Source organism: Calonectris borealis, chromosome 19, assembly GCF_964195595.1.
Source record: "Calonectris borealis chromosome 19, bCalBor7.hap1.2, whole genome shotgun sequence".
Lineage (NCBI taxonomy): Eukaryota > Metazoa > Chordata > Aves > Procellariiformes > Procellariidae > Calonectris > Calonectris borealis.
The window spans coordinates 5,960,312-5,985,938 of NC_134330.1; the positions used below are offsets into that span (position 1 = coordinate 5,960,312).

Below are 25,627 nucleotides of genomic sequence, written 5' to 3' on the forward strand. Positions count from 1 at the left end.
ACCCCTGGGGGCGGCCATGGTGGCACCTACAGCATGGAAGAGGGTCCGTGCCCTGCATCCAGGCCACCCCCAGGCCACGCCACGCGGCCATGCTGCCATCTAGCGACACCGCGGGGGGGGGCGTGGGGGTCAGCCCCTCTGCACCAGCCAGCGCGCAGCGTCCTGCACCGGCGTGGGAGGGCAGCGATGGGGCAGGACCCCCACGCAGGAACCAGCACCGAGCCGCGTCACGGTGCCCACAGAGCGGGCCTCACCCTGCTGCCATGCTGGTATTAGGGGGCACATGCCCCGCTCCCCGTTCCCGCCCCCCCCCCCAGTGTCTTCGTGCAGGTTTGCGGGTGCTCGCTGCGCACACCCAGCCCGCGGTGGCCCCCCGCCAGTTCGGCGACTATTTTTCCCGGTGGTTTTCCCGCCATTCCCACCGTGCCAGGTGCCGCAACCCCCCGGGGCAGCCGCGCCGTGCCCGGGAGACGCACACGGTGCCCAGGACCAGATGTGCGGGGCCCACGCCAACTGTGCAGTACCGGGCCAGATGTGCGGGGCCCACGCCAACTGCGCAGTACCGGGCCAGATGTGCAGGGCCCAACACAGTTGTGCAACGCCTGCCATGCTGCGCCCACCCTCCTGTGCCGCCCGGTACAGCCACGCAGTGCCCCGCACGCGTGCAATACCCGACACCCACGCGTACAACACCTTGCACGCTCGCGTGCCATGCCTCGCACACCCGTGCGATGCCAGGCACGCACCTAAGCAGCGCCCAGCAGGAATAAGCGCAACACCCCGCGCACACCCGCAACCAACGCACGGGTTTAACCCCTGGTAGAGCCACGTGCAGCCCCTTGCACACGAGCGTGCAACGCCCGCTGCGCACACGCACGCACACGAGTGCTCCCCGCACGCTCGCTCCCGCGCAGGCGTGGGGAAGGCGTGGCCAGCTGGGAGGCGTGGTCGCTGCGGAGGCGTGGTCCTCGCCGCCCCGCCCCGCCCGCCCCGCGCCGCCGGAGCTGGGCGCGATGGGCCCGGGCTGGCGGGCGCCCTCGGCGGCGCTGGTGGGCGGCAGCGTGGCGGTCTTTGGAGCGCTGCGGCGGGCGGCACTGGCCCTACCCCAGCCCGCCGCCGTGCGGAGCCGGCCCAGCCGCGCCTGGCGCTGGCGGAACCTCCTCGTCTCTTTCGCACACTCCGTGCTGGCCGGGCTATGGGCCCTCTTCAGGTACCGGGCACCGGGGTGGGGTGGGGTGGGCACGGTGCGTACCCAGCGAACCCGGACCGAGGCTCCGAGCCCCCGTGGGAGCACGACCCCGGGCGCTGCCCCCAGGGGAGGAGGCACGGGGATCCCGTGTCTCCCATCCCAGCACCCTGCCTCGGCACCCAGGCTGACCCCCTTCCTCCTCTCCTCACGCCCCAGCCTCTGGCACTCCCCGGAGCTGCTCTCCGACATCCAGGACGGCTACAGCATCTCAGGGCACCTGCTGGTCTGCTTCTCCTCAGGTAAGGAGCCAGGCAGGGCGATGGCCGCGGCCACCCCACCAGGCTCTGCCCACTCCCTCTTCAGCCTCGCCTGGCACACTGGCCTGGGATGAGCCCCCGGCTCAGGGGCTGGGTGACTCTCCGTGGGCCCTGCCTTAACCACAAGCATGGTGCCCGCAGGCTGCCAGCCCTCAGGGCCCAGCCGTCTCCCCACGCTCAGCCAGGGCGGAGGCATTTCCGACGCCTGGAGCACGGTCACACCACCCTCCTCCTCCTTGCTGCTCCCCCTTACCGCAGCGGGTGATGGTGCACAAGCCAGACCCCCTCAATGCTCTCTCCCTCATCCTGCAGGCTACTTCATCCACGACAGCCTTGACATCATCTTCAACCACCAGTCCCGCTCCTCCTGGGAGTACCTGGTGCACCATGCCATGGTGAGTACAGCCCCAGGGAGGCGAAGGGCCAACAAAGGGGGGGGCTACCACGCCCCCCGGGGCTCAGCCCATGCAGGTTTCGTGCACTACGGTGGGGCAAGCCGGAGCCCTTCCCTCCGCCTCGCCCTCAACAAGGCGAGGGCGCCCGGCGGGGCAGAACGCCTGCCAGCGTCGGCTCTGAGCTCCGGGAGCCAGACAGGCTGCCACGCTGGGCAAGGGAAGAGCCAGAGGCTGGTCCCAGCTCCCCGCGGAGAGAGGTGTAACTGGTCCCAGGGGAACTGGCTCTCCAGACTGGTTTTCCCTTGGCCCAGGTGCCTGGGGGTCTGCTGGGATCTCTGGGTGGGGCAGAAGCAGCACCACATATGCCCAAACCTTGGTGGGGAAGAACTCAACTCCCCCAGGGCAAGGAGAGCTGACCCTGCTGTGTGTCCCCCCTACTCCCAGGCCATCTCTGCCTTCGTCTCGCTCATCATCACGGGCCGTTTCCTGGTGGCGGCAATGCTGCTGCTGCTGGTGGAGGTGAGCAACATCTTCCTCACCGTCCGCATGCTGCTGAAGATGAGCAACGTGCCTTCCCCGGCGCTCTACGAGGCCAACAAGTACGTCAACCTGGTGATGTACTTCATCTTCCGCCTGGCACCCCAGTCTTACCTCACCTGGTACTTCCTCCGTTACGTGGAGGTGCAGGGCCAGGGTGCCTTCCTCACCACCAACCTCCTGCTGCTCGACGCCATGATCCTCATGTACTTCTCCCGCCTCCTCCGCTCCGATTTTTTCCCTTCCCTGCGTAAGGGCTCTGCGGGGAGAGACGTGGATGGTGAGAAGTTTCTGATAGACTGAGACGTGTGCGCCGAGGGGGACCCGGGCTCCGGCTCCTGGAGGTCTTAGCCTCTCCAAACCTGCTCTGATGTGCCTTAGCTCCCTGGCCCTGGGCCCTGCCTTCACCCGCTCTGCTGCCTAAAAGCACTTCCCTGCTGGACCAGCCCGACAGCCTCACCGAACCGCGGGGACGCTGCCGAAGCCAGGGGCATGGCCGATGGAAAAGCAGCCCAAGCCGGCTTCCGCGCAGGCAGCTGGAGGGCCAGGGGTGGCTGCGTTTCGCAGCTGATGGCCTGAGAGGGCTGCGAGGGAAGGGACGAGTCCCTCCCGTGGTGATGTTGGGTGTTACGTGCATTAAAATCGGTCTGTTTACTGCTGCCGCAGCACGCCTGCGCTGGCTTTTCTGTGGGGCGCAGCGGCGTTGGCGGGAGGATGGGGAGGGGGGACAGGGCCATGGGAAAGGATGCGCCCCTGTTCCCAGCGGAGGGCTGGCAGTCCTCGGGGAGGGAGAGGGCACATTTCTGCCGCTCGCTTTGTTCTAGGGACCCTCTAGGGACGCACTCAAGCCTGCTGGGTCCTACCAGCCCAGGTGCACCATGCTAAGCCTTGAATAGCAAGACCCCATCCCTCCCACAGATGGGTCCCTCCCCTTCTCCTCACTCATCCGCTCTTCCAGAGACCCAGGGCTGCGCAGGGAGCAGGGGAAGGGAGCCAGGAGAGGTTCCGAGCCTTGCTGCAGTCCCTGACCTGCCTGTCTCCGGCCTGGCGGCGAGGAGCCTGGTTGGGCTGCATGACTCACCCGGCAGCCACGTGAAGTGGAGCTGGCATGGGAAAGCCGTGTGAGGCCACGGGCTCTTCCTGGAAGACTGCTGCATCCTTGCATCCCCCCAGAGCGATCTTCACTGGCACAGCACAGCTCCAGCCCCCTGCGAGCGTGCTGGGCCCTCTCCTGCAGCGGCAGGACCGGGCTGCCTCCAGCAGCCCCCCCAGAGCGGCAGGAGGAGAGAGGGGGTTCAGCTCCCTGGGGGAGCGGGGCTAGAACCGGCCCAGCCGGTCCTGTGGAGCACCAGAGTGTCGGGAAGGCAAATCCTGCTGACGTGACGGCTCTGGGATCGCACCAGACTGGCATAAAGCAATGGCATTTAGAGGGACTCTTGCCCGGCCCCTGCTCCAGGGCAGGACCCATCCCACCAACCCCACCGCCAGCCCAGCTCAGGCAGAGACAGGCGCTGCGGTTGAAATAAGCAGGTGATTAAGTGGAAGCAGTGGGGGATCACCCTCCCTCCAGAGAGCCGGGAAACACCCCACAGGGCTGGGATCCTGCCAGGGCTCCCCGGCATGCACTGACACCGTGGCGGGTGCAGCGGGTACATGCCGGGAACAGCCTGACAGCCGGAGCCGAGACGTGATACTTGGGACCTACACCAGCTTCAAACCCGCTGCCTCGCCCCCTCCTTGCTCAAAGCGGAGCTCAGCAGCCCCGTGCCAAGCTGCAGGGAGCCCCGGCAGGGCACGGCCTTACCCCCAACAGCTATGTGTCTTCCCAGCTGCAGCTTAAGCCCATGGCCTCTGTGCACCAACTCTATCTGCAAATACCCCACACAGTCAAGCCCCAATCTTAGTTTCCCCTCACCCCGATCACTGCACCTTTCCCCTTGTCTCTCTGCACGGAGCAGACATGGCTCTGCCCCAGCAGGTCACAGGCTCAGGGGGACCAGCCCACGCTCCCACCACCCTTCCAGCAGCATGGAAGGGTCAGGTGTGACAAAGCTTCCCAAAGCAGGGAGCCCAGCTCCCCTCCACTGCCCTCCTGGCTACCAGCCAGAGCATCTCCCAGCAGCGCAGCGCTGGCCAGGCTGGGGCAGCTGTGGGTCGGGCTGGCTGCCAGCCCGGAGCAAGAAGCAAGCGCAGGGAAGCGAAGTGCCAGACGGCAGCAACTGCCGGGCTAAGTTAAGGCAGGGTCAGGGCAGACTGCAAGTCATGCTGATGTGAAATCCCTCCCCAGCCTCCACGCTGCAGCACGTACCTGCACAGAGCCCCTGCTGCTGCTCATCCCCTTCCCAGGCCAAGGGCAGGGGCTTGGGTTGGTGCCCTCAACCCCACAGGCCAGCGGGAACATCAGACCCAACCCCAGGAGGGTGCGGGGCTGTCCCAGGTCCTCGCACCACCGTACTCCCAGCAGCGGGGCTGTGTCACAGGCAGGGAAGGCTGCCTGTTGTTCAGCCTTACCTGGCCCTGCACAGCTTGCCAACAGCCCTTGCTCTCCGATTTTCAAGCCCCTGGCCGGGCTTGGACAGGGCAAGGGGCAAGAGCCCGGGTTCTGGCCTGCACCCAGGGTGCCAGCAGAGCTCTGCACAGCACCCATGGGTCAGTAGGGACCAGCACCCAGGGAAGCAGCAGTTTCTCCAGGCAGTTTCTCCCACCTCCCCTCCCAGCCCAGCTGAACATCCCGTGGGGCCCAGGGAGAAGTGGGGGTGCTTCCAGGCAGCCCCCACTTCCAACCCCAGCTTTCAGAAGCAGGCTGACAGCAGCTAAGGTCTGCCTGCACAAAGGCGAGCACGCAGGCTTTGCGATACCCAGAGCCACCTTCTCGGGCAGGGTGAGGGTGTGATGGCAGCTGGCCTCTCCCACACCACCGCTGCAGCCCCCCGTCCTCCCCAGCGGACGCGTACAGCCGCTCCGCAGCCTGCCCCGCTGCCTCCGCATTGCCCTTCCATCGCAGGCAGCTTGCAGCATACGCGGCAAATCCAGCTGCGCTTCCCCAGCGCCTGGAGCTGCGAGCAGCAGGTGAAGAGTCTCAAGCCAAGGGCCGCGCAACCCAGCGCAGATCTTTACCCCACGGTCCCGAGAGCAGCGGCCATCGGGACAGCTCCCCCTTCCTACCCACCACCATCCTTCACACGTGGAAACCACCGCCCCGGGACGCCGCCAACCCCTGCAAGAGGGTGGAAGGAACTCGGTGTCCCACTGCCCAAGAGCTCAATTATCCCGATCAATATTTGGTCGCGGCTTTCACAATCTCAGCCAAGTGTAACTATGTACTTAAGATCAAGTACCCCTAAAGGCTTATCTGTACCTCGCCTCCATTCCCTGCTTACCCAGCGCTCCACACTCTTGAGACTCCAAAGAGCCTGAAAAGCCGGTTTCATCTACAAATTTCAGGAAGCAAAAGACTGCCATGGCAGCAAGAGCAGTTAGTTTAGAAACAGCCCTGATGAGGGCCGCGAACCCCGTGAGGTTACAGGCAACGTACCAGGAGCAGTGTCAGGGAAACCAGGCTGCGATTCACACGCTGCAGCGCGGGGAGCAGGGACCGTGTCAGAAAAAGAACGCACAAAGCCCCTGCGATGGCATTAGGGCTTCGTCAAGCGAGGCTTGCAGTGTAAGTAAAGAGCTGATACACTCAGAAAACGGTGCGACACTCCACTCGTGCCAGATCTGAACCATACGCAGGTTTTTGTTGCGGTTACTATCTACCTCCTGGGCACCCAGCCTGCGATACGCTCCAGAAAGAAGCTATGTAGGACACTGAGAACACGGATCACAAACACATGCTAATTACACAGGGCGACAAAACGCAGGAGGATACCAGAGGTCTTGGGTAAACAGGTGTCTGAGATTCGGGGCAGTGTCACCTCATGTTTACCAACAGAAGAGGTCAGTGATGCAGGGGACTCAGGGGTGGGACTCTCACGGAGCAGCCGGCTCTGCCCACCTAGTGCCAGGCTACAGCAGGAGGGACGGAGGGAGGAACCCCTTTACTGAAATGAAACCCCAAAAGTTTCCTGGGCGCTCTGTTTTGCGTGGGCCATGCCGTCACAAAACACAAGAGCCCCTCAGTGGTGTCACAGGGTTTATTATCCTGTCTGTACAGTCCTTGGTAGATGCAGTTTAGATGATTCCAATCTGGAAAGAAGCAAAACATGTTAAAACAGATGTTATGGTGGCAGAAAGGCAGAGCCTCCACCACAGACACCACTGCCAGGGCTGCATCTCCCCAGGATTCCGAGGACAGGCTTCTTCCTCCCAGACCTGCCCAAGTGCCTTACACAACTGCTTTAAACATTTCCTTCACGGTGACCCCTGTGCTAATCCATAGCCACATTCCCCTGCTCCAGTAGGTACCACCGCTGCCTCCCGACGAGGACTGCACTGCCTGCCGCTTCCAGCCACCTGCACGGCAGAAACCCCTCCCTCACCCAGGCCAGCAGCAGTGCCCCTGGCGTCATTTCCCCCTGTTAAACGAGCTGCCAACAGCGCTGGCCAAGAACGCTGCTAGGACAAACGCTGCATCAACCCAGAAGCTGCAGGGCAGTTTCTGCATCCTCCCCGCTAATACTCTGGAGTTCTTGTAGTCCTGCGGAGTGGTGCCCCTCCCTGGAGGAGTTGAAGAACAGCAGCAATTCTCTCTCAGTAACTTTTCCCACCTAACCTCACCATCTTCCAGGCAGAATTGCATTTTGCTAGACAATGTGGTTTTGCTTCTGAACACTCGGATCCTGTCTAACTACAAGGACACTCCACAAAAGCGCTGCCGTGCTTGAAGCCCAAGTACCTCACCTGTATGCCAGGAAGAACAACCGGGCACAGGAGACAGAAGACAATGGGAGCTGCAAAGTTTCAAAGATTTCTCACCTTGTTGGCTACATCCAGCGCATCGTAATCTGGAGCCAGTCGGACATAAGCCTTCTTCTCCCCATCAGGCCTAGAGAGGAACAGGAGGCATCAGTTCAGACGACTCTTCCCACCCGCTCCACATTCCTGCTATAGCAGTGTGCATCAGTGGTTCCTTTGGAAACATCACTTTACTCAGTGGTAAAAAATGTTCACATCATTTGCACAAGATCCCCTGGCTGTTATAAGAGCTCCCTGAGGAAGCCGACCCTCTGGTCTGCCAACATTTCCCACTTCCATTAAGATGTGCTCAGTGGCTATTTGCATTTCTCAAAACTTTAACACTGAAAACGCTACAGAGCTTAATCCCACACCTCCTGAGAGGTGCTACTGTTCCCATTTTCTGCTAAAAGCCACTCAGGGCTCTTGAAGCATCTCACACCCACCAGTGACCTATTCACGCCCTCTTCTCACCTAATCAATGTGTTGACCTTGGCCACATCGATATCATACAGCTTCTTGACAGCCTGTTTGATCTGGTGCTTGTTTGCCTTGACATCGACGATGAAAACCAGAGTATTGTTATCCTCTATCTTCTTCATTGCCGACTCTGTGGTCAGAGGGAACTTAATAATGGCGTAATGGTCCAGCCTGCAGGAGAGAGACCCTGTGGTTAACAGAAGGCTGGCAGATGCTGTCTCTGCATTTGAGGGGCTTTCAAATACCACAGGTACCACCTAAGAAAGTTTGAGGTGCATCAGTTGCCAAAAAAGTTCTAATCACAAACTCTCAGGCTTTGGTCGCTTGAAATCATCACCTGCACCCCAATCAGTGGGGGTGGGCTCAGCTCCCAGGGCAGCACGCTGGCAGGGTGTCACCCTGGGACCTGCAGCAGGGCACAAGTCCCCACAGCAGCCCACGCATAGGGCTGCTCCCACCTCACAAGCCCTGCAGCAGGGCAGAGCCCAACACCCCAGACGTACTTGTTTCTCCGTGGGGCGCTTTTCCGGGGGTACTTGGGCTGCCGCCGCAGTCGCAGGGTCTTAGGCCTGCGGAAGGTGGGCGATGTGCGGATCTTCTTCTTCTTGTGACTGTGGACCCCCTTCAGGACGGCCTTCTTGGCCTTCAGCGCCTTAGCCTTTGCTTCTGTCTTCGGAGGCACAGCTATGACAACAGCTCAGTCAGCACAACCAGGATCTGCAGGACCAGTATACACTCCCCTGCCTGATCTAACGGGCCATGGCTTCCCCTGTCACCCAACTCAATGGGCAGGTCCTCTCCAAACTGCCCATGCTCCCTCATCCAACCCAGACCAACCCCAAAACGCCCAACGTGGTTTAAGTTTCCCCCTTCCCCGCAAAAGAAAACCAGTCTCCCACCGCACCAACGGACCGGGGCACCATTCCCTCCCCAGCTCCCTCACCCCCCACCCCCCAACAGCCCCAACACCGAGATCGGGGCTCACCCTCCCTCAGACCACCGGCTGGGCCCGCCGGTGCAGGCCTCTCCCGCCACCTCCACGTGCCCGCGCCCAGCACCGGACTGCAGCCCTCCCTCATCCCCCACACCGCTCAGCCCGGCCCCTCCCGCGTACACTCGCACCCCGGGGGATGCCTCAGCACGACCCCACCACCACCCCATAGACCCCGCCGCCCCAAGCCCTCACCCTCCTTCTTCGCCTTGGGCGCCATCTTGGCCAGGCGGAAGCCGAAAGGGGCCTCCCGCGCCGCACCGCACGGGCTTATAGCCCCAAATCTCGCGAGAGTTCCCCCCACGGCCCCCTAACTCTCGCGGCGCCGCGGGGCCCGCCGGGAATGGTAGTTCTCGCTGTCTGCCTCCTTAACGCATGCGCAGATGCGTCCCCGCCCCGCGGGGCCTCATGGGAGTTGTAGTCCTGCGCACCGCCCACCCCCTGCCGCCACCCGGGGGGCCGGGATGAGCCCCGGTGTGTGCGGGGATTACCGGGGTCCCGTCGCGTAGGCAGCACCGCAGTGGCCCAGCCCCGGAGGAACCGGCGTCCTGGCCCCGCCCCCGGGGGCGGGGGAGGGGCCAGGACGCCGGTTCCTCCGGGGCTGGGCGTGCAGCGCCGAGCACCGCTACAGGAGCCGAGAGGTTCGCGGTAACGGGGACACCCCCCCCCGGGGAAGGCGACCAGGACGAGGCGGGGAGGGCTTGACCGTGAACCGGGATGCAGCGAGGGGGGACGTGCTTGGGGACTGTGCACGGGGGACACGGGTTGGCGGGGGGGGGACACGGGGACAGGCACACGCGGGAACGTGGGGACCGGTGGGACGCAGAGACCGTCATGTTCGGGGAGATGGGGACGGGTGGGAAACGGGGACAGCCACACGCGGGGACGTGGAGACTGGTGGGACACAGGGACGGCCGTGCACTGGGATGCCACACTTGGGATGTGGGGACAGCCGGGACACGGGGACAGTGGTACCCCGGGGTGCAGGGACGTGGGGATGGCTGGGACCCCCGGGGGGTGTGGGGACAGCCACGCTTGGGGACATGGGGACAACTGGGACATGGGGACAGCCATACCCTGGCATGGCACACTCAGGATGTGGGGACGGTTGGGACAAGGGGACAGCCATGCACAGGGATGTGGGGGTGGCTGGGACGTGGGGACAGCTGGGACATGGGGACAGCTGCACCCCAGGGTGTGGGGACAGCCACACTCGGGGATCTCGGGGTGGCTGGGACATGGGGACAACCACGCTTGGGGACACAGGGACAGCCATATTCTGGGATGCTGTGCATGGGGACAGCTGGGACATGGGGACATCGCTGCTCCCTCTGTCCCCAGGCCTTGCAGTGGCCCTCGGCCCGTCATTGGTCCCCTCGGCCACCCAGCCCGCCCCGGCGGCCCCGCGGGACGATGAACGTGCTGGCTCCGGTCCGCAGGGACAGGGTCATCGCCGACTTGCCCCCGGTGAGCGGGGGGGGGACACACCAGCCCCGGGGTGGCCTTGCTGACCCCCGTGGTCACACCAGGGTCCCCCTTTGTCCCCCCCCACAGTGTTTTCGGAAGGAGGCCGCCCTGCACGCCCGCCCCGCCTTCCACCCCACGGTGGCCAGCGCCTGCCAGGAGCAGCGGACGGGCACCGTGGGGTGAGTCCGGGGCAATTCGTGGACCCTGCCCCGGGGGGGGGGTGATGAGGGGTCCCACGGCCCCGCCAGCCCCGGGTGGGGGTCCCCGGCGTGGGCGCCGCGTGGCTGCCGGCGCTGCGTGTGCCGAGCCCTGCGTCACGGCGCAGGAATGCGGCGCGGGGGGAACACGGGGGTCCGGGCTGGGCTGCGGTTGGCAGCGGGGTGGGAGAGCCGGGCTGCAGGGCACTGCCAGACACGGGGGGCTGTGGGGTGATGCCCCCCCACCCCATGAAGCCGCCTGCCCGTGGGGCCAGCTGGGGGGAGGCAGGCGGGGAGCCCCCCCACCCCGCTGAGCGGCTACGCATCCCCTTGCCCTGCAGGTTCAAGATCTCCAAGATCATCGTGGTGGGGGACCTCTCGGTGGGGAAGACCTGCCTGATCAACCGGTAACGGGACCCCCCCGCAAGAGGCTCTGCCGGGGGGGGGCAGGGGAAGAGACCCCCCCAAAGGGCAGCAGCACCTTGCGCTGAGCCTGACTCTGGCTGGACTCTGGTGCTGGGCAGCCCTGGGGTGGGGGGCACTGAGCCCCCAGGGGTGGGGCGTGGGGTGGCCGGGGGCTGCTGACACCCATCTCTCCCCCCCCAGCTTTTGCAAGGACACCTTCGACAAGAACTACAAGGCGACCATTGGAGTGGATTTCGAGATGGAGCGGTTTGAGGTGCTGGGGGTGCCCTTCAGCCTGCAGCTGTGAGTAGGTGCCAGCCCCCTCCCCGTGCACCCCTGCACCCCCCCCTCACCTCCCACCACCCCCCCCAGGTGGGACACAGCCGGCCAGGAGCGCTTCAAGTGCATCGCCTCCACTTACTATCGGGGCGCGCAAGGTGAGGTCCCCACCATGTCCCACCCCACCAGCTGTCCTCGTCCCCGTCTCACCCCTCCTTCCCCCCCCAGCCATCGTCATTGTCTTCGATGTCAACGACGTGGCATCCCTGGACCACACGCGGTAGGTGATACGTGGCCAAGGGGCTCAGGTGGGACTGGGGACGAGCGTGGGGGGCGGTGGAGCTGGATGGAGAAGCAGGAGCTGGGCAGGAGGGCATGGGGCTGCGGCGTGCGAGCAAGGGGGTAGTGCTTGGCCGTGAGCCACCGGTGACAGTGACTCCAACAGGCAGTGGCTGGCTGATGCCCTGAAGGAGAACGACCCATCCAACGTGATCCTCTTCTTGGTGGGCTCCAAGAAGGACCTGAGCGTGAGTGCGTCCCCCTTCTTGCGGGCTCCCTGCACCCCGGCTCGGGGGGCTCCCCCCCACCACCCACCCACCCACCCCCCCGGCTCGGTTGGCAGACGCCGGCGCAGTACAGCCTGATGGAGAAGGATGCTCTGAAGGTGGCCCAGGAGATGCAGGCGGAGTACTGGGCCGTCTCCTCGCTCACCGGTGGGTCCCTGGCAGGGGAGATGCAGACCCCGGGGTCTGGCTGGGTGAGGGGACACTCAGGGGGTCTCATCCCACGGGGCAGGGGAGAACGTGCGGGATTTCTTCTTCCGCGTGGCGGCACTGACCTTCGAGAGCAGCGTGCTGGCCGAGCTGGAGCGCAGCAGCGCCCGCAAGATCGGCGACACCGTGCGTGAGTACCCCCAGCCGGCCCCACACGGGTGCCCCCACCTTACCCCCCACCCCCTCCCACCCCTCTGTCCCTCCAGGGATCAGCAGCAACGAGAGCGACCTGTACCTGTCGGCACCCCGCAAGAAACCCAAGTGCTGCCAGTGAGGGGGCAGCCCCCGGCCCCCCCCCGTGCTCACACCTCTGGACCAAAGAGGGGCGGCCCCGGCCGGCACCAAGGAGCTGCCCCCGGCCCCCCCAGCCCCCCGCCTGCCCGGGCCCCCACAGGGGGGGGCAGGAGCACCCGTGCGGCTCCCTTAGCTATGCAAACCCAGGTACCGCTTGCAGGGGAAGATGCTCCTGGGCTTCCATTTGTCTTAATAAAACCTTTTTTATGCTTTTTAAGAAAGGCGTGGGGCTGGGGGCCGGGGCCGGCTGTGGCTCCCACTGCCCCCGGGCACAATCCCCCCAGGTTCGTGGGCAGGCAGGAGGATGGAGCCAGGGGAGGATGGCTGTCGCCGAGGAGGGGTGAGCATCTCGGGTACGGTGAAAGCCAAACCAGGTGGTGGATGCCCCGGGCATCCCTGCCCTGAAGAGCTGGCAGCCCTGCGCCCCGGGGGGGGGGGACACGTGGGGTGCCAGCCCCCCGTTAGTCCCAGCTGAACTGGTGGCGGTCAAAGCGGGGCTGCAGGCCGGGGGGGACGCAGTGGGCACACTTGTAGCGCTCCCGAATCCACCGCCCGCCCTCGCTGTCCTCGATGCAGATGGCAGCAACGCCTGTGGGACAAGGTGTGGGGGGGTCAGCACCGGCCACTGCAGGGTACTGGGACAATGCTCCCGCTGCACCCATGGGTGTGCACCCCGGGGTGCCCCAGTACCCCCTCTCCTACCTGCCACGACCCCCCCCAGCCGCTCCACCAGTTGGATGGCCGCTCGCATGGTGCCCCCGGTTTCGACCCACTGGTCCACGAGGAGGATGCGCAGACCTGGGAGGGGGCACAGGCTGTGGCTGAGTGCCCAGTGCCCGGTGCCCGTGCTGGCAGCCCTCCCCACACCAGCTCACCTGGCGAGATGGCATCGGTGCGGACCTCCATCACCTTCTCTCGGCCCGAGTAGTCGGTGTAGGGCTGCGCCAGCGTCTGCACGCAGAGGTGCCCGGCTTTGCGAATGGCCAGGAAGCCTTTCCGCAGCGTGGCGGCAGCGGCAGCGCCTGGGGGTGGGCATGGCACTGTCAGGCCCCGTGGGGACGAGGGATGGGGACCCTGGGCTTGCCCGCGTCCCTGCTCACCCAGGATGAAGCCCATGGCATCGATACCGGCCACCATGTCGATGGGGTCTCCCTGGAAGGGCTGGAGCAGGTCGGCCATGCAGTCCTGCAAGCCCTGGGGAGAGAGCGGAGGTGGTGGGTGCCCTCAACCCATCATGGGTACCTGCAGCCCGGGTGCCGGTGCCCATGGGCACCCCCAGGTGCCCTGACAGCCCCACGGAGCTGCAGCCCACCCAGGCACCCCCGTGGGTGCCCTCCACCCCAACGCTGTGTACTTGCGGGTGGCAGTAGAGCCGGGAGGGGTCCAGCCAGGCGTAGTTGGGACCCTTGACGTTGGGGGCCATCAGCGCCAGGTACCAGCCCTTCTCTCGGGCGGCAGGGACGTGGCACAGGTCCATGCGTGGGGACCGCAGACGCTGCGAGCACTGAGCATGTAACGGTGGTCAGACTCCCCACCCGCCGTCCCCGCAGGGCTCCCCATGGCTCAGTGCCCCCCACCCTCCCCATCCGCACCCCCACGTGGGCACACCGGGGTCCCAGCGTGCTGGGGACGGCTCCGTACCTGGGTGCCGGCGGCGAGGCTGAGCCGAGCAGGACCGTCATGGGGAGCGTCACAGACAGCGACAGCTGAGTGGGGGCAGCCCCCATGGCGCTGGGCCCCCGCCAGCACCTTCGGCCAGCTGGGCCCTGGGCCAGTGCCAGGCGGGAGCCCTGCCCGTGGGCCGGCGATGTGCCCCCACCAGGCTCTGCTGTCCCGGCCAGGCGATTGCGTGGTGGGGAGCACCAGGGCCAGGGCGTTCGCACCCTGCGTGGGTGTCCCCAGCACCCAGCCGCCTGCACCAGCAGTGCCAGGGCATGGTGCGGGTGGCACAGTACCCGAGGCACCCCATGGGTGCAAGGGTCAGCAAGCCAGGGTGATGCTCAGGGTGCAGCCCCGCAGTCTGCGGGGTCTCGGGCAGTGCGGGGACTTTCCGAGGTCGCGCATGTCCCCGTTGGGGTGCCTGGGCGCCATCCTGCCCTGCCAAGCGCTGGCTCCCTCGGCTGCCCAGCGCGCCAGATCCGCATCCGGATTGTCAATGGGCTCCGTGGCAGGGGAGCCAGCCAAGGGGGGCGAGCCCTGGCAGCCGGGCTGGGAGCTGCCTGTGGGCTGCCAGCCCCGTCTGGGCACGGGGCACTGGGGCTGCCCCTGTGAAAGGCACCGTGGAGCATCCGTGGGACGGGAAGTGGGGCGTAGGGAGCATCCGTGGAACGGGCCATAGGGAGCACCCGTGGGACGGGCCACGGGGCCGCGGGGAGCACCCTTCTCCCGTCGGGGGCCGCTCCGGGGCCGGGGGCCGTGCGGGGGCCGGTGCGTCACGGGGCGGGCGCGTTGGGGCCGGCGCGTTACCGGCCCCGGCACATCACCCCACCGGCTGCCACAGCAACGGGGCCCGGCCCCACCGGGAGGGGTAACCCCTTCCCCGCGGGCTGCGGGGCCGGGATGTGCCACGGCTCCGGGGAGCGGCTCCAGCACCCCGGCTCTCCGGGACCCTCCGCACGGTGCCGTGGCGTGCCGTGGCGTGCCGTGCCGTGGCGAGCCGCCCCGCGTGGGCGGGCTGCGCGGCTCTATAAGGCGGCCCCACGGCGGCGAGCGGCGCGGTGCCATGTGCGCCCCGGGGCTGCTCTGCCGCCTCCTCCTTCTCCTCTTCCTCCTCCTCCTCCTCCTGGCAGCCGCCCCCGGAGCGGCCCCCGGCACCGGAGCGGCCCCGCCGGGACGGCCCCGTGCCCGCCGCGGGCTCACCTACCCCGGGACGCTGTGGTGCGGCGCGGGCAGCAACGCAGATGCCTACGAGCAGCTGGGTAAGGGCGGCGGGGCCGCTGCTACCTGTCCCCCCCATCCCATGCCATGACATCCCATCCCATCCCCAGCCCGGTGCTGCTCCATCCCAGCTCAGTCCCAGTCCCCATCCCAGTGCTGGGTCAGTCCCCATTGATCCCAGTCCAGTCCCATCCCAGTGCTGGTCCACTCCAGTCCCCATCCCCATGCTAGTTCAATCCCTGTCTGTCCCAGTTCAGTCCCCACCCCAGTGCCAGTCCAGTCCCAGTTCACCTGTCTAGTCCCCATCACAAGGCTGGTCCATCCTTGTCCCCACGCTGGTCCCATCCTGGTGCTGGTCCAGTCTTCATCCACCCTCTGTCCCCAGCCTGCTCCCATTCTGGTCCCCAGCCCAGTGCTGGTCCAGTCTTCATCCACCCTCTGTCCCCAGCCTGCTCCCATTCTGGTCCCCAGCCCAGTGCTGGTCCAACTTGGTCCACTCCCAGTCCCTATCCTGATCCCCGCCTAGTCCCAGTCTCATCCCCACTGTGGTGCTGGTGCAGCCCCAGTCCCCATCCCAGTGCCAGTGTTGTCCCCATCCAAGTGCCGGTCCAGTCCCAGCCCTTACCCATCCCAGTACGATTCCAGTCCTGTCTCAGTCCAATCGAATTCTGATCCCAGTCCTAGCCCAGCTCAGCCCCAGTCCAGCCCTGATCCCAACCCCATCAAGCCCCAGCCCACGCATGCTGGACCCCCCAGCCCTGCCTGCAACCCTGCCTGCAGCCCTGCCTGTACCCCGTGCCTTCCCTGCAGGGGAGCACCAGGACACAGACCGGTGCTGCCGGGACCATGACCACTGCCAGCACGTCATCCACCCCTTCACCGCCCGCTACGGGTACCGCAACCTGCGCTGGCACACCATCAGCCACTGCGACTGCGACCGCAGGTGAGCGGCCGCGTGCCCAGCCATGCCCCTCAGCATCCTTCCATCCCGGGGGGTCCCAGTCCCTCCGGCAGCCCCCCCCCCGGTCCCCCCTCACCCTGGCTCTGCCCCGCGGCAGGTTGAAGGAGTGCCTGCGGCGGGTGAACGACACGGCCTCACGGGTGGTGGGCCAGGCCTTCTTCAACGTCATCCAGGTGCCCTGCTTCGAGTTCGCCTACAAGGAGGAATGCGTGGAGCCCTACCTCTACGTCTGGTGAGTGTCCCCCGCCGTGGGGACCGTCCCCCCCCTCGGCCCCGCCGGCGCTCGCCTCACCCCATGCCTCCTCACCCTCTGCAGGTGCAAGGCGTACAACACGGTGGCCATCGCGGTGCCCAGGGAGACGGTGCTGTACGAGTTTGGCGGGGAGCTCATTGATCGGGCAGCGAGGCCTGGGGGGGTCCCTCTGAGCCCCCCGTGGAGCAGCGCGGGAGGAGAGGCCGTACCAGTGGAGCATCACACATCCACCCGCCTGCTGTCCTCCCACAAGGCAGCCAAGAAAGAGAGGAAAGGGAAGAAGAAAGACAAGAAAAAGAAGGGGAAAGGTCTGAAAAAGAAAGTCCTTTCCCAAAAAGGGGAGCCAAGCCGTCCCACAGCCGCTGCCCCCACTGGGCAGGACCCACGGGCCCTGCTGCCGGACTTGGGGGAAGTGGCCAACGCCATCCTGAGCGATGCCCCAGCATGGGAGGGCTTGGGCAGGGAGCCGTTCCCGGCCCCCCCATCCCCGGTTCCCACCGCCAGCGGGAAGAGGAGGAGGAAGGAGAGAAACAGAAAGAAGAGGCTGAAAAGCAAAGCCGAGGCAGAGCCCGCACGAGAGCCGCGGCCCTGACTCCCCCCTCGCGGGTCCTGGCTGTGTAATAAAGTTGGTCACTCAAGCAGATGGTGCAGCCTCAGCCCCGTCTCCGTGGGGAGAAAGGATCGCACCGGGGGCAGCATCCAGGGGAAATCCCGGGGCTGATCCCACTTGCAGGGCTGCGGGAGGGAAAGCACCTGGAGCCGGGTGGGTATTGAGTGGGTTTGAGCTGTTCCTCACTGCTCCCATCAGCTCATGTCATCTTCCTGGGCACCGGGGACAGCGAGTCGCTGCTCTGGCTGGGGACACAGCTCCCGTCCCCACGCCGGCACGGGGCAGAGTCCTGATTTTAGCTCCCCTGCCCCAGAGGGTTGAGCTCCAGCTCCCCAGGGGTGTATTTCTCTGGAGGACCAGTTAATGAATTGCACCATCCCAGCTCCCTCCTCTGCTTAACCCGCTGCCTTTTCCCAGGCTGGGAGAAGCCCGGCGCTCCCACACCGGCACCGACCCCTTCTCCAGCCCCCAGCAATGGCAGGGAGCAGCAGGGGCAGCTCGGGGAGGAGCAGGGGCCTTGTCCCTCCCCAAGAGGCTCCTCAAACGCCGTACAAGAGCTCTTTGGAGTGGGACAATAGAAGCTTTTCCAGCCCTGGGACAAAGGCAGCCACTTCCCCGGGGAGAGGCAGGGGCAGGGCAAGCTGCCCGTGTCCCTGCCTGGCGGACGGTGATCACAGCCCGGCTTGTTCCCCTCGCTGATAACCGGGCTCCCGTAGCGAAGAGTTTGAGCCCGGAGACAGGGCATTGCCACCAACTCCTGCAAAGCGCTTCCGAGTGAGGAGTGTGGCTCGGCACAGCGTCCCCTCTCCTACCCAGTGAGGCTGGTAGGAAGATCTTCCCACACCAGCACCGAATTCCAGAATCGGAAAAAGCTGGAGCGCTGTCTCCTGTTCTGCCATGACACAGCCTCGGGAGATCAGACAGCACCGAGGAGCAGAGCTGCCCCGTGCAAACTCCACTGTTCCCAGAGAAGCGTATGGTGCAATCCCAAATCCCTGAAATAAGCGGACCACAAGAGCCCAGGGGGGAAATACCGAGGTGGTAGCGAGGCATCGCACCCTCTCGAGCGCTGCTAATGGGTGCAAAGTCCTTGCGGCAACCACAGCGTCACCGCAGGAAGCACAGACATGTGGCATGCGGGCAGCTTCCCAAAAGTAGAATTTTTATTGACAGTAAGGGAAAACTAAAAACAAAGACAGCCAAAAAGGAGCCGACAACGCACAACTAGCCCCTCCCCATAGGGGTCCGACACATCCCTGGTAAGGAGCTACTCCCAGTCAAATTCCCGTCATACAGAGTTTCATAAAATAAAAAAATAGCGTAAGGTTAGTACACCCGCAACCTATGGCAGCCGCGGGCCCCGGAGCATGGTTCTCCGGCCTGGCCCGCGCGGTTGCAGGGGAGGAACACGACTGTGTCAGCCCCCCAGTAGTGCTGAGGAGATGGCGCAGAAGCCAGGACCTGCATTTCTCTGTGGAAAAAGCTTTGCTTTGTCTCCCGGGTTGCTGCCATTCTTCAGGAGCATTTACATGCAAAAAAGACCTTTGTTTCTTAAGATTTGCTGTTCTTGCTCATTTCCTAGCGAGAAGGGGCTAACCAGGAGCACTTGGAAGGAACAAAGACTCTGCTTCCATAGAAAATCCCCTACTAACAAAGCAGGAGAGAGGAAAGTGTGTGCAGCAGGAACTTTCCAGTTCAGAAATGGCTCTCAGCGCTGGCAGGCGCTCTGCAATACTGCAGTGGGCTGTTTCTGACATGACCGAAGTTATCTGCATGATCTGGTCCCCTCCCAGGCCCCCCAGTACCTCTCCCAGCCAGAGAGAGATGGGTCTCTGGAAGGTGCCCCAGATGTCGGTGTGATGTCTCTGTACGACGCATTCAAAACAAAACATTATTCTTTATCAGCTCAACAGAAATCAGCTTCTCCGTGAAAGTTTCAGCACACCGAGGGCAACTCCAAGCAACAAAGGAAGAAGGAGAATTGACTTTCACCACTGAACTCTGCTTCTAAGCAAATCCATTGCTAAGAGGAGAGGGCAGGCAGGCAGCACAGGGTGCAGGCAGAAAACCTCTCAACTAGCGTTCAGTAGAAACACTATTTATTCACCCCTCTTGGTTACAACTGGGCAGGGTTAAGCGGATACGGAGGAGGATGCCATGCACTCCCAGCTGCTTCACGTTCTCCACCATAGGAGCGGCTGCTCTTGCAGCGTTTTAGCCCACGTGTCTGTCCCGCGCTCGGGAAAGCTGCCGTTGGCTGGCGTTTTGCTTCGCAGTCTGATTAAAAAAAAAAAAAAAATCAAAACTAAATAAATATTGTTCCAAAAGAAGCCAGAGAAGAGAGCAAGCCTTTGGTACGACAGCTGCGTTTCTCTCCGGCAAGACCCCGAGCTGCTGTGCAAGACCCCTGCGAACACAGCTGGAGGTTGGCACAGACTCCGCAGAGCCTGTTACACACGAAAACACGGAGCAAACAACAACAGAAACTTTTTGAGAACTCCGGTTTGCTTGTCACAACCCCCGTGACTCTGCTTTGTGCTCTCAGGACAAGGAGAGGTGACAGTCAGGGTTTGGGAGAATCCAAATAAAACAGGCTCACTCCAGGCTGATGGTCTGCACTTTCAGCTACGGTTGCTTCCTAGTCTTTGTGGTGAAAGCAGACTGCTGTGCACGTACAAGGACAGACTTGTTTGACCTCATAATTGTTTTGCTGAGCTTCCAAAGTGGTGAACCAGGGCCTGGAACGCAGAAGCCGCTGCAGTGTCCCTTCCTATGATATATTTATATATATATAGTATATATATTTAGACCAGCCCTGCCAAGTCTATTCATTCGCTCAGGTGCATGTCACCAAGAGTCATTTCCCACCATCTCACAACGTATAAAACAGGAGTTATGTGGCTAAGGGAAGGGAAGTTGTTTTCAACTGTTCACTCTCCCTTCCCCTTGCTAGAGAAGAGAGCGGAGGTTACGGGTCCAGCACGGCCTATCGATCCATCTCATCCAGCAGTGGCGTGGCGTCCCCAGCGATGGACATGGGCGTGCTCTCGATCATGGGGCTGGGAGATGGGCGAGGAGTCAACCTCTGCTTCTGTTTCCTCCGTTCAGCCTCCTTCTCCTGGAGCCACTGCTCGGCCATCTTCCCCCAGTCGATGGCAGCGTGGCTGTTGGTCCTGCAACGACACGGGCAGAAGGTGAGACATGCAAGCGGGAGAGCTTCCCTGCCCTCCCTCCCCCAGGGTCCCATGCAGGAAGGCGCAAGATAACCCCACCACGCCGGTTGCACAAAAATCAACAAAAGCAATCAAGACGGGACACAGACGGATACATGCACCCGGCGCCGGAGCCACTCACTTTGGCTGCTGCCTCTGCCTGGAGCTGGACGATGGCTGCGACTGTGTCTGGGACTGGGTGGACTGGGGTGTGGTGTTGGCCTGGAGCTGGTACTGGGGCGTTGTAATCGGCTGGCTGGGGGTAGTGTAGGAGTAACTGGGGGTCATCAGAGGGGTGGCCACCGGTTGCTGTGCTGGAGTCGTGAAGACCTGCAGAGAGCAGATACTGTTAAGGGACAGAGGACAAACCCTGCCAGGCTGTGGGCAGAGGTCTGGCATGCTCTTGCATTGCCCTACTCGCCCAGGAGGCTGGTGCACGCCCTTGCTGCACACTCCCAGCCCTGCTGGAGCCCCTCATCAGGGCAAGGAGAGGTTTGCAGTGACCATTGCCCATGGAATGGGGAGCTGCAGGGCAGAAGGAGCAACATGCTGCTGAGCACAGGACATTTGTTCCCGAGAGCCCCCTGATCGCCCACCCAACCTGGGCCAGCAGGGCCACCGCAGCCTTGCCTTCCTTGTTCACCCCACAGAGGGTACAAGGGGAGATGCTTAAGCCAAGGAAAGGTAAGGGCCGCAAGAGATGGGCACAAGAGACACTTGGGGCAAGCCAGCAAAAATGACGTCCTGCAGTGGGCACGAAGAACAGACGAATTCTTCCCCTGTGGGCTGCAGAGAAGGCGCAGCAGCTCCCGAGATGGCTCCCTCCCACATCCCAAGCCGGCTGGCTCACTGTTTGTCCAATGGAGTGCTTAGTCTCTTTGCCTCCCGGTGTTCACCTCCCTTTTCCTTCAGATTGCCTTGATGATTAATACATTGGGTTACCCCCAGTCCCTGCCTATCCCCAGTTCAGTGTTTACTCTGCCAAACTCCATGAAAGCCTCCCAAGGTGGTCTGAAAGAGGATCACTCCTCCCTGCAAGCCTTGTCTTGCAGCACCGCTTCATTAGGTCTCTCTAAGGGCTGGGTGCGTTTTTGTACCCCGGCAGCTCAGTCCTTCTGCAGCTGGATTTGGCCTCGGTGTCAGCTGGGGAGCTGGCAGTGTGGGCTGGGAGGAGGTAGGCACCAGCACACGTGAGGAAAGGCTTCAGCGTGAGCCGAAACTGTCCAATTCCATCTTACTCCCTGCAAAGCCTCTGGGTGTTCAGTCAGGCTGAGGTGTTCGCCTGCCGGTGCAGCCTGAAGATTAGCAGGCTGAGCTGAAAAGCCCTGCAAACTCAGCGCATAGTTTCACAGCTAATCTCTTCCACTGGCAGCTCACGTTGCCAATTCAGGGGCACAATCAGAAGGTTGTGCGCCCTCACCGCTGGATCCCACCTCTCCACCCTGCCGCATTCCTGGGGGGCCAGACCAATTTGCTACTTGCTTCAACTCTCTCCAGAGCAGGGCTGTATTACGTGCCTTATTTCCTCAGCCGGCAAGAAGAAACCTGGTCCAAGAATCCAGCCAGGCTCCCCTGTGCAGCACCACGGGTACACAACTAGGACTGGATGATCCCAGGCAACGAGTAACCCCTCAGGCTCCCAGTGGAGCCCCCACGGGATGGTTTCTAGCAGCAAGGAGAAGCCACGCAGCACCTTCTCTCAGAAACTTAAGTGACACCTACGTGGTACGCGCTGCTGCCGCCTCCGCTGCCTCCATAGCCGTACTGACTGTTTGCCCACTGCGCAGGGGTGGCATTTGGGTTCTGTCCCTGGCCTGTCACAGCGGCGATGGCATTGAACATCTGGGAGGTCATGTTCTGCGGTAGAGCGTTCACTGCACGGGTCAGGTCTGCAAGAAAGACCCATCATGTTAGACAAAGTGGAGCCTGGAAAAGGAGCTCGCATCCCGATTCCAACCAGGAAACGCCTGCACTGACCTGCCAGGTTAATGTTAGCCGGAGTAGCATTAATGGAGGCGGGAGTCCTGGTCCGACTGCTACTGCTGGGGGTAATACCTGCATAAAGTATAAACCAAGAGAGAGAGATTAGTTCTCCAGAAGAGCTGCTATTGGCCTGAAGCTCAGGATTTGAGAAAATGCAGGCAACACTTGTACCGGCAAGATGCTATTTTTCCAGGGAATGGTGTATGAGGTGGGGAAGGCTAAGGGAAAGGGACAAGCCCAGCTTTTGCTGCATTGCCCACCTGGCTGAAAGATTAACTCTCAGGAGAGTTCTCAATGGGTCCCTGGAAGCCAAACACTTAAGCATTGCTTTGAAACTTCCCACATATAGTAAATCCATGGACACATTTCAGGGACAAAGAACATGAAATTGTCCTTTACTAACTACCCCTACTGTGTGACAGCCAGGGAACAAACAGCCGAGGCATTCAGGTTTTGGGATGCTCACCTGGAACAGGGTCCTGATAATGATCCTTAAACCATCGGAAGAGTCCGTTCACGGTAGGGAAGACCTGGCCCCGGTAGCGGAATCCTTCTGGCGTCACTGTCACATACTCTATCCTGCGAGGAGCAGTGAATGCAGGAGAGCACAAGAGATGACAGGCTGCTTCAGAGCCATAGCTGCCACTGTACAGTACCCTCACACTAACAGGTCTCAGTCAGAACAGGCAAGGCCTACAAACTCAGGCAATGGCCGTGCCAATAATGAACAGATAGACCTACCGAAGACACCTTCACTTTGTTTTCAAACAATTGCTCCAAAATACCATGCCTTTCCATGCAAAAATCTATCAATCACTGCCCTATACCCCAGTGACATCCCCTGCACAGGGCAGTACTGCTTGTAGCACCCAGCTGGTTAGAAACACAGGAGTCTCCTGGGTGAGATTTACTGCTAGACATGGGTCCTCTATTGTCAGGGAGCCAAACCCTGGGTAAGGGGAGGCCTGACTTATGGGGATACTGACAGAGCTGGAAGAGAAACTGGCAGCAATAAGTTGAGGTGTGGTACCGAGTACTCAGCTGCAGCTGCTGGGCTTGCCTCTCACTTACCTTGGTTTGCCTCGAGGCTGATATCCCAAGAGGAATTTGCCAGGTAGATCTTTACAGGCACTAATAAAGTAGGGAATAAATGTTGGCTTCTCTTTCTTGGTCTTTATCAGCAGCTCTTCCAGCTTCTAATTAGAGAGAGAGAGAGAGGAAGAGAAATGCTCAAGCCTACATTTTTAGCAACACACAGAGCCTACGAATATCTCCCTCCATGCTGCGATCAGCCCTTTTTCCGCCCAGCCCTGATGCTAGCAATCCAACAAGGACAACCAACTGCAGCGTTTCTGCACAGCATTGGTGCACAAATGTCACCAGGTCACAGAAAGCCAATTACTCTGCTTTCAGTGATATTTGCTGATAGGGCAACCCTTTGCTGCTCTGGCACACCACTACAGCACACCATACTCCCATTGCTGTCCTAACTCCACTGCTCCCAGACAGAATCCCCCTGACATCTACAGCTGGCAAGTGACTGCCAAGCCCCAAGCGACAAGAGGAAGATCAGCAGCAGCTCATGCCAGACGCAAAGAGTTTAAGATCTGTCCTGAGACAAAGAAATTTATATAATGCTCGTGTATCTCCTACAGAAGCTACCACATCCAGGACAGGCTTACCTTCTTGTCTCCACCATTGCAGTCCTGATAGTATTTGTGATTCAACAGGTCTCTGGCAAAAGAAGCCATTGGCTGGACATAGCGAGCAACAATTTCATCCAGGTCTTCAAACTCCTTTGAACAAACGCATTTAAAGAGGTATTTAGGGTGCATGATGAGGAACTCTTATTCTAGTATACAGCTCTCAGTCATACATTCTGCACAGCACGGCTGGATGCTTTTGGGGCGGGGGGGGGGAAGAAGAGCTGAGTATTGTCTAAGAATCTGGAGAACTGCAACGGAAGTTACTCTCCAACAATCTGAAAGCAGCTGTGCCACCCTGTCCCTGCCAAATAGGTACTTCTCCTTCCCCAGCAACTCCTTCCCAGGCATGCTCTGCAGGGCTCTTACCTCTGTGTTAATCCAAAGCGTGGAGCCCAGGCTGAACGCATTCTCCTTGCCCTCTTCTCGGACATCCACATGCTGGTAAATCCCATCGTTCACCTTCCAGGTGACAGTCAGGTGGTTCTCCCCTTTGCTACTTGGCCGAATAATCACATCCCCTTGGTCCATGGTCTCCATCATCTTCTCAGCTTGCTTGAAGCTAATGTTGTGGAATGATGGGTGAGCAATTACTCTCTTGATGTACGCTAGGGGACAAAGCAGAGTGTTTAGGCTTCCAAGAGGAACTGCTTTATTGCAACTGTATGTCTAATTGTGCTTATTCTCCTGAAGCACCCTGGGAAGGCTGGCATTACAAGGCAGAGAAAAATTAAGAGACTCACTTGTCCGCTGCTGCTTTCTTTTCAGGTCTTCTTCCTGTTTGTGATCTGCTGCCTCAGAGTCAAAGTCGTAGTAGGTGTCTTTAGGCAGTTTCCACTCATTGTTCTTATCCATCAGGTCCGAGGTCCTGCAGGTCAGGTCTGCACTGAACTTCTCAATGTCGATCTTCATAATCCTGCAGTGAACGGTCATTCCCACCTACAGGTGAGGGGCAGGCAAAGCTGATCAGCAGGTTTGGCCAGCCTCCCTGCGCTACAGAGCAATCGGTGCGGGGTCACGCTGCCAATAACGAGGTACGAATTACCTCGCATACTTCAGACTGACATAACGTTTAAAAGTGATCCTTCCATACGAACCGAAAATCAGCTGATCCCCAAGATGACTAGAATCAAAACAGATTACAGGAAAAATGGGCAGTCCTCCAGCACGTCTACTACCTATGCTCTATAGCACACAGCAAACTGCATGTTTGGAGGCTGAAGACAATTAAGTTTGCTATTTTACATATCTTTAACAATGGGAGCAGCAAAACTGGACTTCAAGATGTGCAAGAAAGGAGTTAATTCTGTTCAGAAACAGAGTGGAAGACACCCAAAGGACTGCTCTAATAAAATGGGAAACAGAAAATACCACCACAAAACCTGCAATGTCTTGGTCCAGTTAACCGTGCTGAAGTTAACGACTCTTTAAAGAAATGCTAAAAGACCTCTGGGCTTACAGGATTATCCATCACCTGCATGGACTGTCAGGGGGACCCCAAAAGACAGCAAAGATATTAAACCTCTATTTTACCATGTGATAAAAATACGTGATTCTCTTTCTTTCAGAAGCCCAATCCCTGTCCTGAGCAAGACCAGTAACTCTAATGACCTCCACAAATGAATTGAGACAGAAGAAAAAGCTATGAGAGAGGGAAAGCGACCCTTGCATATCTAAAAGCAGTTCTGCAAACTCTTTAGAAAGCCAGAAACAAAGGGCAGCTCTGCATTAGAATGCCTTCTGGTCTCCTAAACCCAGACTTTAGCCAGACTATAATAAATCCTCCTGCAGTGCAACATGTTAACTGA

The 25,627-nt window shown here is 61.3% G+C and overlaps 6 protein-coding genes and 2 non-coding genes across 8 annotated transcripts in view; 3 read left to right on the top strand and 5 right to left on the bottom strand.

Moving 5' to 3' along the window:
- Positions 1–990: 990 nt before the first annotated feature.
- Positions 991–3,103, top strand: TLCD1 (TLC domain containing 1). Its single transcript, XM_075168683.1, has 4 exons — positions 991–1,210; positions 1,406–1,488; positions 1,819–1,901; positions 2,346–3,103. Exons 1-4 carry the CDS (start codon positions 1,014–1,016, stop codon positions 2,739–2,741), a joined length of 759 nt encoding a protein of 252 aa, XP_075024784.1. The 5' UTR covers positions 991–1,013; the 3' UTR covers positions 2,742–3,103.
- A 3,457-nt stretch (positions 3,104–6,560) lies between these two features.
- Positions 6,561–9,103, bottom strand: RPL23A (ribosomal protein L23a). Its single transcript, XM_075168684.1, has 5 exons — positions 9,001–9,103; positions 8,318–8,498; positions 7,809–7,985; positions 7,356–7,425; positions 6,561–6,626 (listed from the first exon to the last, which is right to left on the bottom strand). Exons 1-5 carry the CDS (start codon positions 9,023–9,025, stop codon positions 6,612–6,614), a joined length of 468 nt encoding a protein of 155 aa, XP_075024785.1. The 5' UTR covers positions 9,026–9,103; the 3' UTR covers positions 6,561–6,611.
- LOC142090808 (small nucleolar RNA SNORD42) lies at positions 7,495–7,561 on the bottom strand. The gene has a single exon (XR_012676647.1). It is a non-coding gene; the product is annotated as a small nucleolar RNA SNORD42 (small nucleolar RNA).
- On the bottom strand, positions 8,086–8,158 carry LOC142090809 (small nucleolar RNA Z17). Its single transcript, XR_012676648.1, has one exon. It is a non-coding gene; the product is annotated as a small nucleolar RNA Z17 (small nucleolar RNA).
- Positions 9,104–9,375: 272 nt separating the features above from the next.
- RAB34 (RAB34, member RAS oncogene family) lies at positions 9,376–12,441 on the top strand. Its single transcript, XM_075168687.1, has 11 exons — positions 9,376–9,446; positions 10,147–10,272; positions 10,360–10,451; positions 10,811–10,876; positions 11,076–11,177; positions 11,247–11,311; positions 11,382–11,433; positions 11,599–11,680; positions 11,776–11,866; positions 11,949–12,056; positions 12,133–12,441. Exons 2-11 carry the CDS (start codon positions 10,219–10,221, stop codon positions 12,198–12,200), a joined length of 780 nt encoding a protein of 259 aa, XP_075024788.1. The 5' UTR covers positions 9,376–9,446; positions 10,147–10,218; the 3' UTR covers positions 12,201–12,441.
- On the bottom strand, positions 12,407–14,628 carry LOC142090575 (adenine phosphoribosyltransferase-like). Its single transcript, XM_075168689.1, has 6 exons — positions 13,862–14,628; positions 13,575–13,724; positions 13,321–13,414; positions 13,096–13,242; positions 12,923–13,018; positions 12,407–12,809 (listed from the first exon to the last, which is right to left on the bottom strand). Exons 2-6 carry the CDS (start codon positions 13,695–13,697, stop codon positions 12,682–12,684), a joined length of 588 nt encoding a protein of 195 aa, XP_075024790.1. The 5' UTR covers positions 13,698–13,724; positions 13,862–14,628; the 3' UTR covers positions 12,407–12,681.
- PROCA1 (protein interacting with cyclin A1) lies at positions 14,476–17,090 on the top strand. The gene is made up of 4 exons (XM_075168686.1): positions 14,476–15,138; positions 15,908–16,040; positions 16,156–16,290; positions 16,375–17,090. Exons 1-4 carry the CDS (start codon positions 14,943–14,945, stop codon positions 16,901–16,903), a joined length of 993 nt encoding a protein of 330 aa, XP_075024787.1. The 5' UTR covers positions 14,476–14,942; the 3' UTR covers positions 16,904–17,090.
- A 974-nt stretch (positions 17,091–18,064) lies between these two features.
- The window catches only part of SUPT6H (SPT6 homolog, histone chaperone and transcription elongation factor), a 30,425-nt gene continuing 22,862 nt past the window's right edge, over positions 18,065–25,627 (bottom strand). Inside the window, exons 29-37 of the mRNA XM_075168685.1 lie at positions 24,563–24,758; positions 24,189–24,427; positions 23,799–23,912; positions 23,188–23,312; positions 22,583–22,695; positions 22,111–22,188; positions 21,856–22,022; positions 20,276–20,463; positions 18,065–20,094 (exon numbers count right to left, since the gene is read on the bottom strand). Coding sequence (XP_075024786.1) covers positions 19,908–20,094; positions 20,276–20,463; positions 21,856–22,022; positions 22,111–22,188; positions 22,583–22,695; positions 23,188–23,312; positions 23,799–23,912; positions 24,189–24,427; positions 24,563–24,758 — 1,407 coding nt within the window. The 3' untranslated portion in view covers positions 18,065–19,907. The remainder of the gene's footprint in view (positions 20,095–20,275; positions 20,464–21,855; positions 22,023–22,110; positions 22,189–22,582; positions 22,696–23,187; positions 23,313–23,798; positions 23,913–24,188; positions 24,428–24,562; positions 24,759–25,627) is intronic.

What these genes read in the sequence shown, in the direction of transcription:
- RPL23A (XM_075168684.1), bottom strand. Translation starts at nt 9,025, where the DNA reads ATGGCGCCCAAGGCGAAGAAGGAGG. An exon ending in AGCGCCCCACGGAGAAACAA is followed by an intron (nt 7,986 to 8,317) that starts GTACGTCTGGGG and finishes TCTCTCCTGCAG; the next exon opens with GCTGGACCATTACGCCATTA. An exon ending in AAGGTCAACACATTGATTAG is followed by an intron (nt 7,426 to 7,808) that starts GTGAGAAGAGGG and finishes GTTCCTCTCTAG; the next exon opens with GCCTGATGGGGAGAAGAAGG.
- PROCA1 (XM_075168686.1), top strand. Translation starts at nt 14,943, where the DNA reads ATGTGCGCCCCGGGGCTGCTCTGCCGCCTCCTCCTTCTCCTCTTCCTC. An exon ending in CACTGCGACTGCGACCGCAG is followed by an intron (nt 16,041 to 16,155) that starts GTGAGCGGCCGC and finishes GCCCCGCGGCAG; the next exon opens with GTTGAAGGAGTGCCTGCGGC. An exon ending in GAGCCCTACCTCTACGTCTG is followed by an intron (nt 16,291 to 16,374) that starts GTGAGTGTCCCC and finishes CACCCTCTGCAG; the next exon opens with GTGCAAGGCGTACAACACGG.
- TLCD1 (XM_075168683.1), top strand. Translation starts at nt 1,014, where the DNA reads ATGGGCCCGGGCTGGCGGGCGCCCTCGGCGGCGCTGGTGGGCGGCAGC. An exon ending in GGGCTATGGGCCCTCTTCAG is followed by an intron (nt 1,211 to 1,405) that starts GTACCGGGCACC and finishes CTCACGCCCCAG; the next exon opens with CCTCTGGCACTCCCCGGAGC. An exon ending in GCTGGTCTGCTTCTCCTCAG is followed by an intron (nt 1,489 to 1,818) that starts GTAAGGAGCCAG and finishes CTCATCCTGCAG; the next exon opens with GCTACTTCATCCACGACAGC.
- RAB34 (XM_075168687.1), top strand. Translation starts at nt 10,219, where the DNA reads ATGAACGTGCTGGCTCCGGTCCGCAGGGACAGGGTCATCGCCGACTTG. An exon ending in TCATCGCCGACTTGCCCCCG is followed by an intron (nt 10,273 to 10,359) that starts GTGAGCGGGGGG and finishes CCCCCCCCACAG; the next exon opens with TGTTTTCGGAAGGAGGCCGC. An exon ending in GCTCCAAGAAGGACCTGAGC is followed by an intron (nt 11,681 to 11,775) that starts GTGAGTGCGTCC and finishes CTCGGTTGGCAG; the next exon opens with ACGCCGGCGCAGTACAGCCT.
- LOC142090575 (XM_075168689.1), bottom strand. Translation starts at nt 13,697, where the DNA reads ATGGACCTGTGCCACGTCCCTGCCGCCCGAGAGAAGGGCTGGTACCTG. An exon ending in TGCCATGGGCTTCATCCTGG is followed by an intron (nt 13,243 to 13,320) that starts GTGAGCAGGGAC and finishes GCCCACCCCCAG; the next exon opens with GCGCTGCCGCTGCCGCCACG. An exon ending in GCTGGGGGGGGTCGTGGCAG is followed by an intron (nt 12,810 to 12,922) that starts GTAGGAGAGGGG and finishes CTTGTCCCACAG; the next exon opens with GCGTTGCTGCCATCTGCATC.